The following is a 14,317-nucleotide window of genomic DNA, read 5'->3' on the forward strand; positions in this document are numbered from 1 at the left end:
CTTCTCCTCTCTGTCAACGCTCTCTGGTTTCATTTAAAAGAGTCGATCATCAGATATTGTCCAAGATTAACCTTCAGGGTGGATATAGCTCGCTCACACCGAGGACCTATCCATGTCATCATTTACCCAGAATGCTTTGCGTATAAATAAAATGGCTCCATCCGTGTTAAAATATATTAAATTGTTTTTTTTTTTACAAAACTGAACATCCTACAGTATTTTTACAGTCTTTATTTTACAGTTAAAATAAATGTTTATCAAATAAAGTCTAGTGTTGCAGCTAATCAGGGATCCCTTTAAATGTTCTGTATGTAAAGTAGCAGACTCATTCTCAGCTATGAATTTATACGTTCTGAAACCAATGAGTGAAAAAACTCATCAACATATAGTCAGTATTTTTTTCAGCACAAATTTTAAATTAAAACTAATTTAATGCACTTTTAATTGATCTGTCTGAACCTGTTTATGACTCTCAACCATGTTTCCTCTCTTCTGGTGTGTTAGGCACATTTTAGGAGCATGTTATACAAAAACAAGGATCATGGTGTAAAACTCGGGGACGTTTTATCCTTCTTATTCCCTGGTAGAGTTTCAAGCTTTTTCTTACTGAACACTGACCACAGCTGGCCGGTGCTTTGGTGGAAGAGCCTCCCAGTCTGTTTCTGTGGTGGATAGCTGGGATTCTTCTCCTTTGCACATCCTTAGCCTTAGGGTGGCAGTTTCATCTTCCAAGACCCTCAGTTACTCAGGGTTCCCTTTTAGTTTAAGGCTGATGCATGTATTTATTTTTTCTAGGCTGAAATCCAGCAGCTCTGTTTCTAATTTAATAAAGAACTGCCAAGCGAAAAAAAAAGAACAGCTCCTCAAACTTTTTGATATCAAAACAAATCTCTACCCACTCCATTAGAGGCCAAGATTAATGGGTCTTATACAGACTGTGACTGATTTATCATCTGCCAGTTTTAAAACCATCATCTTAAAAAAATGAGTCATAAACCTTTTCATTGTTCAAAAAGGTCTGACAAAAAAGGTCTGTTGTTTTTCTTTTAGTTCACAGGCTGAATCTCTGAGATTAAAGCACTTTTCCTCTTTTATTTTCAGATCTGCACTGCAGAAGACAGTGTGTGGCCTGAAGGTCATTGATAACCAGCAGACAGACTCGTGTGTAGCTGCCCAGAAGCTCAGCACCACTCTGGACTCCTTCCTTACTTTCTGTCGGGCTCAGCTTCAACAGACTTGGGATTTACAGCAGTCTCTCCGCAAAGAGCTCAGGTGGGAACACAGACTGTATGACATGGATCAGAACCAATGACACCATCAACTGACCAATGAGCTCAAGTTTTAGTGGTCACCTTTTCAGGCTTTTTGAAACAAAAAATTTCAAGTGAATAGTCAAACAGTCTGGGAACTGAGAGGTGCAGTACCATAATACCATAATAGCGGCTCTGTCTGAATGTAATGTGAAAAGCTTCTGCAGGAGACAGACTGACCACCATAATAATCAGAAAAAATGGGCATTGTTTTTTTCAAAATAAGGGAATAAATTAATAAAACTAGATTTGTTAATTAAAAGTCTACAAGGTGAAAGTTTAGAAGCAGGTTCATTTTGACAGAGAGACTGGAACCATGTGAGATGCTTTATTTATACAGTATATATATTTATAAACTGTATATAATGCAAGTTTATAGAAACTCAAACGTAGCTGAAATTTTAAAATGTGAACTCTGTTTAATTTGTTTTTCCATACAATACACAGACAAATAAATGGCTGTTAATATGTTACATGAAAAATAGTTAGTACATTTGTTTCAACAATACATTTTATTTCAAATAAAGAGATACATGATGACCCATTTTATACCATGATAATATTAATAAATTGATATAAAACAAAAACACACCCATTCAAAAACTGATTTGAATATGGTGTGTACAACTAATCTCACGGTGATTGTTTTGGTGAAAACTGGTTGTAATGCATTCATTCACACAAATGTACATGGGTCAATCAATCAGTCTCCACTTTTGAGGGTCTCGGGGAGCTTCAGTAGCTACTGGGCAAGAAGTGAGGTACACTCTGGACAGATTGCCAGTCTGTCAGCGGACCAACACAAAGAGCAAACCGTGCACACACTAACACTCTGAACCAGTTAACCCATGATGCATCTAATTGGATTGTGGGAGGATTCTGACCTTGTCTGTACCTTGAGGAAACTTAAACATGGACAGGAAAAACAACCAACTTCAGAAAGCCAGATTTTTGACTCAGGATCAGAATCAGAATACTTTATTGATCCCAGAGGGAAATTACAGTTATTACAGCTGCAAACATTTAAGTAAAAATAAATAGAGAAGAAAGAACTAGAATAAAATAAAAATACAAACAAAATAAAAACAAAATAACACATTTATAGACATATAAACAGTGTAAGAAATAATAAATAAAAATCTTGACAGGAGGATTTTGACAGCGCTAACGTGCGTCATTATTATGAAGTTAAAATAATTTAACTCACAAAACCTGTTTTGTTGTTACAATACAGTATGTCAGACAGAAAACAATGTCATTTTGATTCAACTCATCATTGGTTTTAGTTCTAAGTTACATTCATTTTACACTAAATTGCCAAACCGAGCAGTGACAACTGAATGCTTGATTTATTGTATGGTAAATTATCAAAGTGTTAAAACACACACACAAAAAATAAAACAAATATACACAAATATAACAGTAAATCAAAAATATAAATGATGCTAATCCAATTAAAGTGCCTGTGACATCAAATTCTTGTAATACATATGAATGCATTTTTAGAAAGAGGACATTGATAAAATATTGCAAAAGAAATTTCATGTTGCTGAGATGAACAGTTGTTGAGATATTTGCCTGTGAAGCAACAGGAAGTGATGTTGTTATGGACAAATCATCTATCTGTTTCACCTTGACGCTGTCCAGTACTCATATATCTTATGATCATTGTCAAATCTGTTTGCCCAGATGTCAGGACTCCGCAACGGACTGACCTCTCTTGTTTGATAAGAAACTCTTTGAGCTGAGAGCCCTGTGATTGGCTGGGCAGTACATTCGTCGATCTGTGATTGGTTATAAGCACGTCATATGATGTTATCATGGTGTATATTATTGGCTGCTTTCCGCTGACGTGTCAGCCACAAGCCGACAGAGTGTCCTGATTGAGTCCTGTTTGTTTGTCGCTCAGAATTAAATCATTATTGACCACCATACACGCAGACTTTCTGTGCATTATTCCAACATGTCAAAGAGGAATGTCTGCATGTGAACAGAGCAGTGCTACAACAACTAACAACCCAGACTGTAGAGAAGAATCTGATGTTTCTTAAGATTATTTTGAGTCACTATCAGAGAGATGAAGAAGAGTCAGAGTTCAAATAATACTGTTTTAATAAACAAAGACCAGAGAGTTTTCTTTGTTAAAGAATTCCCCTTTGATGTCACTTCCTGTTTCACTTTGGCTGAACCAAGTTCAAAAGAAAATATGCCTGTTATGAGAGAAAATGGGTTAAATCATGTGTATTGTTCCAACTTTCTTAAATATAAAGATGTTTTCTTTGACTTCTTGTATTTGAAGAATATGCTTGTCACAGGCACTTTAAAGAGAGTTTTATGACACTTTAACGATAACTCACCGGTGATGCAGCAGTGAAGAATGCTAGCTATCCTCTTGTTATGTCTGGTACACATGGTGTAGTAAGAATAAAAACAACATCCAGCTATTTTCACAAGTCCTTCGGTGTCACTGGCCTCCACACACGTGTGCACGGAGGACCACCAGCACTTAAAACAGTGGTCAACTTTCTGCTTATCTTCCTGACCTTTCCAAATCGCACCGAACAAAAGATGAAACGTGGCGGTGGCTGCAAGAACGGGTCACACTGAGGACTCCTATGGCTTGGGGGATAGTGTGGTGCTCCCCTAGCTTCACCTCTCACTGTGTGCCCTCTGCACCCCTGGCCCCCCTGGACAATGAGCCATTTTGGGCTATTGCAAGAGCCAACATAGACGTTTAACCCCTGGCCTGACCTTGTGTTGGACTGAAGTTTAGGGAGGAGATAAGGGTGCCACATGCCAGTCCACTGGTGAGTGTAAGGTGAGCAAGTAAGATTTCATTTTAGGTGTATAGTTAGCAACAGTTATTACACCAGACAGACTTGATTACATTATCTTAACAAAATATCTCAGTTTCAAACATTTTTGTTGATGTAGCAAAAAATCTGTTTACTCATTACAACATTTGAATATCTATTCAATTCAAATTCAATTCAAACTCAAAAATACTTTATTGATCCCAGAGGGAAATTTGATACGTTTGCTATGGTTGGTGTCTCAGCTATATTAGCATATATTGACCATTATGTTTTCAAACTTTGATCTATTTGCACAAATTTCATCTCAGGACGTGTTTTTCAAAGAAACAAACTCTTCTCCCTAACATGGTAACAAATTGGAATATTTCCCACAAATGTGGTCTTGTGTCTGCAGTCCCCATATTCTAACTTTTTTAATTTGTGAATTCACTTGTAGATTCTGTCTGTGATCTTCTATATAAGATAACTCTGTCAACACAAGCTTTTCTTGATCATTTTCAGTAATACTGGACAGCTTATTTTGAGTTTGTAGGTAAAGATTATTGCCCAAACCTTAAATGGTGTAAAGTAAATGACACCAAAAACGTATTTGCCCTGAAAAAGAAATGCCAAAAACAAGTAACCGATCAGGATTCCGGTTTCTACATCAAAGGTTTCAAATGGTCCAAATCAGTTTGTTTCATGTGATATCCAGCCCCTTTTACTAATGCTATTTGGTGCAATTTCAACTATTTAAAACCACTTCCTGCCTTTTTACAGCATTCCTACGCATGTTTACGGTGACCCTGGAGTGAACCAGCAGGTACAGGGAGGAAGGATCATGGGGGTCACAGTCTTCTATGACCCCTGACTTTTCTTTCCTTTGTCCCACTGAGAAAGAAGAGCTAGGTCTTTGTAGAGAAGAAGCTATACCCCTACCAGCCTTCCAGACAGACTGAGTGTATCTTTGCCCCCTCAGAGTGCAGGATAGGGGAGGGGAACAGAGTGAAGCATTGCTAATAGATTCATTAAGTTACCATAAAGGTGGCTTTGTAGTCGGTTTATCCCCTCAATGAAAGAGACTATATTTTAAGGGCAAACTAGGCAGGCTAGTCCCCCATTTATACTGGAACACTCACACACATGCATGCACACACACACACACCTACCTGTGTGATCACACACCTAACTTAATTTTACTGATGAACAATGTAAACTAAACATTACAAAATCTATGTTTTGCATAAAAAACTTACATTTTCACAGCAATACATGGAGTTGAAGATTATAAATGAATGAGACAGAGGTTCAAAATGAAAGCACAACACCTGTTTTTCCCCCTAATATTTCTTTTTGTACCATTTGCCATCACTATTCTCTCCATCTCAACATTATATTTATAATCAAAGAGCTTCACTAAAATGCCGGTGTTCTGATGATCTGTGCTACCCTTCAATCCGTCCTACCTTGTGGCAATGGACATACGCAGACCGATGTACTGTCTCATGTTGCTTACTCAGCAGATCTCGTCAATATGCGCTACCTGTAGAAGTTTCATTTTGTTATGTAAAGTTTTGTTTGCTTAAGCTGCTATGTTCCTCAAACATACTAACATAAATGGCTCTTTTGCTGTTTGCAATATTGTTAACATACTGTAAACAAAAAATAGTCCCATTGTTTGGCGTCACTCATAAGTTTATGATAGATGGCTTGTGGACATATTCGTCAATGGCTTTAGTTTGATGTCTGCAATATTGTTATTATACTGTAAAGAACAAATGACTCTTTGTTTAGCATCAACCACATGTTAGCTTTTAATTTTAAATGGTTTGGATATTCTGAGGAAGGAAGTGATATTCTTGTTTTCATTGTATATATAAATTGTTCCAATGCTATGCTCTATGCTAAACATAACTCCTAAGCTTACACTTCAGTAACACCGTCACTCAAATTTTATCTGATGATGATATTTTTGTAAACATGACGGTAGCAGTTTTCGTTGGTAGCACCGACAGTAGACCTAGCTATCGAGTTGCGCGAAGGTAGCAAAATCTGACGAGGCAGCACAGATCAACAGAACACGGCACAAACACAGCCATCAAGTACAGCAGGTGTTAGCAGTTTTCGCTGCTTGTTCTAAATATGAACTTCTGTCACAAACAAAGCAGGTACCAAAGTGAAAAGAAAGGAGGTAAATGGGCTGCAGTCTAGGGCAGTCATGCAGATTTTGTGAGGGAATTTTCTTGCTAAATATCCTGTGAGATACAGTAATACATGTGGGTTCTGTTTGGATGTGAAGCTCTATCTGTTGAAACATTCTAGATAATAAGATAATGTATTCTGAATGTAAAACAATACCAAGGTTTTACTCACTTTTTGACCTTTTTTTTAGATTTAGTTGACATAATTTAAAAGAGAATGAATTACAGTATGCCTGTGCCTGTCATGCCTGTCTTCTTTATATAAAAACAAAGACATCAATGCAACATTTTGCTCTTTATCCTTTGTATTTCCTGCAGTTAGGGAGATGCGTGTGTGTGTGTGTAGTGAAGAATAGCAGTACAAGTCTACTCAAAATTTGTCTGTGGCAGAAATCCCACAACTCGATGCAGAATTTGAAAGCCTTTTGTTTGTTTGTTCACAGCAATGTTTCTTCTCCCCTGGATGCCATGAAAACACATTTCCAGCACTTTACTATGGCTTTGCAGTTGGCAGAGAACCAGAGACTTGCCCATGAATACGGTGACACCATTGTGTCTGATCAACACAAGGTGACAGATGAAACAATGTCTGAGAAAATTATGAATATGAGCTGCAGAGATGACCCAAAGCCTGAGTCCAACGACAAACTACCACCAGATACCACCGGATTCAACATCAAACGCAGACACCAGAGTTTTGAAGATACGCCAGTTGGAGAAAGTTGTCAAACCAAATTTGACAGTATCATAGTTGGTACAAGAACAGAGAAAACAATTAGCAAAGCTAACTCCGATTGGGTTCCCTCTCTCTCATCAAAAGAAAAAACTAACTCTTTACAATTTGGCAAAGAACCTCTCTCCATCGATCTCAACTTGGACCTCGAAAGGTAATTTATTTAACGTCTACCTTTTTAAACCTATTTCATGAAGGAGCTAAATCGCTCACAAATCATCATCTGTTGTAAAAATAAGTAAAGCCATTGCATTGTAAATATTTCTCTTTGTAGCAGCTGAACCTTTTATTAGTTTGTGCTGTAAGCATTTGTCATCACTGGAGCCTCCTCAATTTGATTTACAACACAAGATGTTGACAATCTTCATTTTAACACGCTGCTTTATCATTAACACCCTGCTATCTTTGGGAGAGTTATAGATCTTTTATATGAAGGGTGGCTCTGGACAGGCCTCATCTCTCCAGAGTCCTGCTCTCCAGATGTCAGAAATAAATTTTGAAAGATAAAGGCATTGTGACATCACAGATATCCTTCACTTCGTGTGTTTTCTGTCTGCATGCATTTTTATTGGAGCAGCCGAGCAGCAGTCGTGATTCAGCAGAGATGGAGGAAATGCAGACAAAAATGTAGAAATGTTGTTGCCCCTTCCGTCAAGAAGAAGAGAGGAGAAATTGGAGGAAGCAAAGAAAACTCTGAGTCCATACCTTCATTTATTAACAGGAGCATTGCTATCCAAGACAATGCAGCAACTGTTATACAGGTATAATGTGGAGGTTTGTCAAAGGAATAAAGTCAAGCTTCAAACTATTTTAAAACTGTAAACTTCTTTTCCTCTGAATCTGTGAAGTGACAACCTAGACTGGCCATTTAAAATAAATGCCATATTCATTCAAACTGTTTCCCAAAGGAATAGTTTGTATATTTTGAAATAGAGTCCTGTAAGGTTATAAACAATTGATACCTGAGCTGTTGTAGAGAGCATACCTACATATCAAAATTGGTCTAGCCCAGTTTTGGCCTACGTCTTCAAATCTGAGCACTAACACTCTGCCCGTATACCAGAAAGAATGCACCCTTTGTTGGTCAGGATGCAGTTTGCCAGAGATGGTCCATGCATGGGCCAGCACGTATACCAACCAACAATTGGGCCAGTTTTGATACTGACAGAATTGAACTTCATACCAAGCCACCATCGGGCCAATTGTGGAATACCATTGTACAAACATTGGCATAATTGACAGACAGCCAGCAGTGCCAGCTTAATTCCAGATCTGGCCCTCTCCTACATGGGTAGAGTATTGTTCACATTTGTTCTGATACATCTCAGTAATCCAGGTAGAAAAATCAAAAAGAAAAAATTAGGTCATCTGGATGGGTTCTTCTTCAATGAAATGTTTCATCTCTCTCAGTCTGAGGAGTTTCAGGTGAACCCAGCCTTATAAGCACTGCCTCCACGTGGTGGACAAACATGGTGGCTCTTTTGTTCAGCATTGGCTTTATTGTTAACAATAGAGCCAATCAAGGCACTAACGACCTATTTTTTGGCTGATGGTCCTCTTTTGAACGTGACTAACCTCTTTGTCCACCATGTGGAGGCAGTGCTTATAAGGCTGAGGTGCAACAGTCTACAAGGAGCAGTGGTCACAAAAGGTGCAGGACTTCAAGTACTTTGGGTCGACTGTCCACAAAAAATGTGGAGTCTGTTGAAGAGGTAAAGAGAGAGTTCAGACAGGATGGAGTTGATGGAGAAACATTTCAGGAGTGATTTGTGACAAAAGGGTGACAGCAAAGGCTAAGGGGAAAGTTTACAAAAGAATCGTGAAACCAGCTATATTGTCTGGTTTGGAGACAAAAAAAGACAGGAGACAGAACAGGAAGTGTCAAAGCTGAAGATGTTGAGTTACTCATTGGGTGTGACAAAGATGGATAAGATTAGGAATGAGATCATCAGAGGTGCAACACAGGTTGAACTACTGGGAGATAAAGCTAAAGAAACCAGACTGAGATGGTTTGGACGTGCAGAGGAGGGACAGTGGGTATTTTGATTTATGGATGTTAGAGATGCAGCTGCCAGGAAAAAAATCAAAGTGGAGATATGTGGATGCAGAGGTCATGGTGGTAGTTGGAGTGAGGACAGAAGATGCAGAAGACAGAGTGAGATGGAGGAGGATGACTCACTGTGGTGACCCCTGAAAAGTTCATAACCTTTCCACAGAACTCAAATTCAGAAAATCTGAAGCATTCTTTTAACTTGGAAATCTGAGTTTTTAAGTAAGCAATAAGCTGCGGATGTGTAATTAATGACTTTCCTAAAGTCACTTTCACATATTGCACTGAAGAAAACCATCCATTTTCATCCCTGAACATTAATCTATAGGACTCAACCATAGCATGGATGCTTACTTGGCATATCCTCAGCACAGAGGCATAAGCTGCTGCTGTGAAAAACATGCCACTCACCACCTCTCTGAAATCAACTCACAACACAAAAAGTGTTTAAGAAGCCCTTTAGGATCTTCCAAGGAAGATGGTGGGGGTTGGACAGTGGAGAAACACTCTGTGTGTGTGTGTGTTGGACGGGTATAGAGCAATTACTCAGATTCCAGTGACGTGTAGTAGTAAGAGTTGTAGAACTTGTGTGAGGCTCAACTTGAAGTGAAACGTCCCCCCCCCCCCCAGCCCGTTGGGAATTGGAGGATTTAGAGGCACACTGGAGCTCCATTTGTCTCAGAGCAGCCTGGAGTCAAGCAGAGTTCAGACAACAGAATGTTCAGCAATTAAAATAGGGCCTAACATGTTTTATCTCCCTAATGGGATAACATACAGTATTTACGTTTGCTCTGTGATTCATGGATGGTTTTTTTGACCATTTCTTGCTATGGGTACCTCCAGGCATTTTGGAGGGGCTTCACTCTGAGGAGGAGGCTCGCTTTTGCTCTTGCTGCGGTCACATGTCCCGACGCTGAGGAAGATGACACCTTTGAGGAAGTGGATGTAGAGGAATTTGTCTTTGATGAGGTATGCAGTCAAGTTCGTGTTTTCATTGCTTTCATGGTTCAGTCATTCAGCATTCCACATCCCACTGGAGACAAACCTGTGCACTATCTATTTTTCTATACCTTTAAGCTGTCCTCAACATATAATATGGTATATTATTTTGTTGTCTATGTAGAAAGTATTTCAATGTTGATTTAAAATTGCATGTAATTTAGGGAATCTTAAAAAGTTCTTAATATATTTTACTTAATTCCCTGCTGCCAAAGGGAATATATGTGGTAGTAGCTGAGCACCAGCCCAAACACTCAAGATCTTTGCTTAAAACGTTGGTGTTAACTATTGGCAATCACCCCACTAAAGCAAGAATATATCATGAACAACTTTTAGAATTTTAATTAAACTCCGAATATATTAAATAAATCTTTGTTTGCAACTGATTACCTTTTGGAGTAGTCCTGATTCAAGATGGCTGCCACAGCTAATTTATATTATCCAACACAAAAATGGCTGGAACTCAGTCAATTTTATAGCCACTGAGCTAAAACTTGATTTATTGGGTCATTCACAGCACATACTCCATGTGCTAGTACAGCAAGATCTCACAGTATTGCATAAAACTGTACATAAGTTCAGTTTACAAGATTTGATAAAAATAGCTATTTATCCTTTCCTTTTCATTGTGGGTTGATCTTGGTTTAAAACTTTGGCATGTATGCAGAACATGATATGCATCCTTTCAAAAAATGCTAGATCTTTCATTTCCTGTAATTATAAACAACTGAGTATTGTCATATTACATTGCAAAAAAAAAAACTTGAACAAATTAAAAGCCTAGCAGTCCTTGGTGGAATGCACATCACAACTAAAATCATCTAATGCAGGGGTGTCAACCCCATTTTCATCCAGAGCGACGTGAGCATTATGGTTATCTTCAAACACTGGTTTTTGTTCTTCTTGTTGTTTTCACGGTTATGACTTGTTTTTATTTTTCTTAGGAATTTTTACAGTAAATTACTCTACTTTTTAAGGTATACATTGAAACCTGTCATAAATGATGTCATGTACGTTGTTATGCATATTAATTGTAAATCTTTTTAATCCTGCAACCTGCTAGGGGACTACAGATGAAAATGAGCTATGTTGGCTAAATCTTGCATATTTACATGATGGATTCATGTTGATTAACATGCATTCTCCCCTTTATGAAATAAATTCTAATTATTATTTTTTTCTTTACTCAAAGCTGGCAGTGGAGAAACACTGGACTATTTCTGAGGACTCTCCTCCAAGACGTTTCGTTGTATCACAACAATCATCAGGTGCAGAGGTAAATCCTCAGATAATGTTTGATGAAAAACCTAACGGCCTAAGATTATTAAAAAAGTGAACTGACTTATGTTTGCATGTTTGGTGAGGGCCATTTATCAGCGTGTCTTGTCAACACACAAATTATTTTCTTGCCTTGTCCCTTTTCACATCTAGCCTAACGCCCCCACCCCATCTTTTTTATTATTTTTATTTTTTTCACTGATCTTCAAATTTTTTCACTTTGAAAAACAAGATTGTTTCCTGGAGGGCTGAAGGTTGCTCAGCACCAGCAGATGTCGTTTGTCATGCCGGCTAAAATGTCTCGTTGCACTCCACCCACCCCCCTTCATTTACCTCGCGTTGGATCTTTTTTTTGGAGCGGGCTCAGCACTGTACATCATGGTAGCTAGTTTGGGCCGATGATGTGCAGCAGCTGCTGGTGTGGTCAGCCCCAGGATGTTGACACTGAGGTGCACATCAGAGGCGGGGAAAAAAAGTGGAATCAGGAGAGTAATTAAGCTGTTAGACCAACTTGGACCAGAGCATTATGAAAGTGTGAAAACTTACTCTGGTGAAAAGTGTCTGCTAAATGCCTAAAGTGAAAATATACTTGAGTTTAATGTTACTGGATATTCTAGTGTCATTTATTCCCTTCAGGTAGAATAAAGAGAATAGTTTTCTAGACAGAGTAGTTATATTTAAAACTCCTTTGTGACAGTCTTCTGAGTATACCTCTAAAGATGTTTGAAGATATATAAAAAATTGTGTACATATTCTCAATGCATTTTTTTCTCTCCCAAATACAAATTTTGACTGTTGCATTATCATGAACTTAAAAACACTTCCAGAGAAGCAGAGAACTCTTCTTACATTTGTTAACATTTATGTTTTAGCCTCTTGTGATCTCTCATGAGCCACCACCTGTTTGGAGCCCAAAGCAGGTCTGGACTGCTGAACAAGAAGACGAGTCAAGGCTTCAAAGGATTTCAACACTGAAGTTCAACAGGTACAAATGTCACAGACATCTGCATGTTTTCTCTAACGCATAACAGAAATATCAAAGAACATGCTTGTAAAGTAGTAAAAACGGTCCACATAGCATTTAAAATAGTCACCAGGTTTAAAACTTTGTGCGCTAAATTGCGTGTGCAAAGTTAAAAATTGCCCATGCAAAAAAACTGAAAGTCAGTGTGTTGTTGGTGATCTACTAAGATTGCTGTGCAAATGATAACAGTTGCAGAAGTGATGATGATCGCCCTGTGGAAATGAGGATTTTGCATGTTGTACATGCTGTCACCATGGAGAGTTTGGTGGAACAAAGCAGTTTGAAGCTTTGGAGTGGAGGTCTTGGTGGAGGAGGCAAATGATCCAGAAGCAAAAAATGTAGTATTTCACAGTTTTTGCAAAGACAGTATGACATGGCTTTTATTTGTGGCCAAAGCAGCCTTTAGGTCCTGAAAAATATCACTACTGGATAGATTGTCTCCTTATTTCTGTTGACACACTCACAGACGAATGACTCTCAGTTGTCTATCATTTACCTGTGCCGCCTTCTCACAACATTGACCACATCAAGTTTGTGCTTGCCTTTCAAACATGCTAGATGCAAAAACAGCAGCTGCAGTCAGTTTTGGGTTTGCTAACAAACAAGCTAAATGGATTGTACCTGGATTGCTCTTTTGACAGCCAATCCTCGGTGCACATGGTTATTATATCGGATTTACACATGATGTTAGGTTAACACATTTTTTATTACGTTGCTATTGTGCATCACTGTGTATATTGTATGTATGTGTGTTGGAGAGACATCACCAGCCGGAAACTTGTGTGTGTCAACATACTTGGCCAATAAAGCTTATTCTGATTCTGATTAGGGTTGCAACAATACATGTATCTGTATCGAACCGTTCAATACACACTATGTATGGAACAATAAAGATTTTTAATTTTATCAACATGTCTTCTGAAGATGCGCTGTGTTGAAGGATCAGTGGATCTGTGTTCGACTACTCCACTTAGGCTGCATTGTCATGCGCAACTGAGAAACGTGCTGTTTCAGCAACTTTTAACTTAAAAACTGTACTTTTGAGGTTAAACAAATGTTCATAGTTAATTTCTATAAATTACAAGTTAAAAAGGGCATGGAAATATCTCTTTTTTGTATTGAAAAAATATTGAACCGTGACACTAAAATATGGAACAGAATTGTGAATTTTCTTTATCGTTGCAGCTCTAGTTTTTATACATGCAAACCTTTAGTAAGTCAGGCCCTGTGTGTTAAAGTGGTGAAAAGAAATCAGTGTTTTCCATTCATATACTCAGGACAAAATCTGATTCATAGAAGACTTTTTCATTTGATAGAGGATGAACACTGATGCAATAATAAGAGCTTTAATCTACATTTACTTTAAACTAACTAACTTTTGCACAGAACATGCAAATGTCCCCGAAATTCTGTTTTAAGTGATACACTTGCATCTCTCCTGTTCATTGAAGCCAAAATTATGGGATAAATCTTGCGCCAGCAGGAACTGAATTTGAATTGCTCAGATTGAATCTGAATCTGCACAATTTGAAATTGAATGCATTGGTTTGAAAATGAATTTTACTTAATTGAAACTGAATTTAATGGTTTAAAACTGTATTTAAAGTTCTGTATCTGAATTGTTTGCTTTGAAACTGTATTTTGTATGAAAAAATCCTGCAACATATTTGCTTATGAAGACCACCTGCAAACACACCTGCAAATCTCTGAGTGTGACTCTTCAGTTTGACAGGTGACACCTTGAACTATTGTGCTTTGTGTAAGAGTATGTGTCACTCTCAGCTACCACCACATCAAACTTTAACTCATTATCTGTAAAACTGACCAAGATATTTTGTGTTGACTAAGATCTGTTAGCGGTGACTGCCTGTTTGAAACAGATGTTGAGAAGTTAATCAGTTGTCGACGTGCATCCAGCAATTACTTT

At 38.1% G+C, this 14,317-nt stretch overlaps 1 protein-coding gene across 1 annotated transcript in view; it reads left to right on the top strand.

Annotated features, from left to right (window-relative positions):
• Positions 1-14,317, top strand: part of lrriq1 (leucine-rich repeats and IQ motif containing 1) — a 58,517-nt gene that overhangs the window by 24,028 nt on the left and 20,172 nt on the right. Inside the window, exons 12-17 of the mRNA XM_014020608.1 lie at positions 1,102-1,272; positions 6,750-7,193; positions 7,617-7,800; positions 9,933-10,058; positions 11,281-11,364; positions 12,239-12,351. Coding sequence (XP_013876062.1) covers positions 1,102-1,272; positions 6,750-7,193; positions 7,617-7,800; positions 9,933-10,058; positions 11,281-11,364; positions 12,239-12,351 — 1,122 coding nt within the window. The remainder of the gene's footprint in view (positions 1-1,101; positions 1,273-6,749; positions 7,194-7,616; positions 7,801-9,932; positions 10,059-11,280; positions 11,365-12,238; positions 12,352-14,317) is intronic.

This window comes from Austrofundulus limnaeus, unplaced genomic scaffold, assembly GCF_001266775.1.
Source record: "Austrofundulus limnaeus strain Quisiro unplaced genomic scaffold, Austrofundulus_limnaeus-1.0 Scaffold260, whole genome shotgun sequence".
NCBI classification, from domain to species: Eukaryota; Metazoa; Chordata; class Actinopteri; order Cyprinodontiformes; family Rivulidae; genus Austrofundulus; species Austrofundulus limnaeus.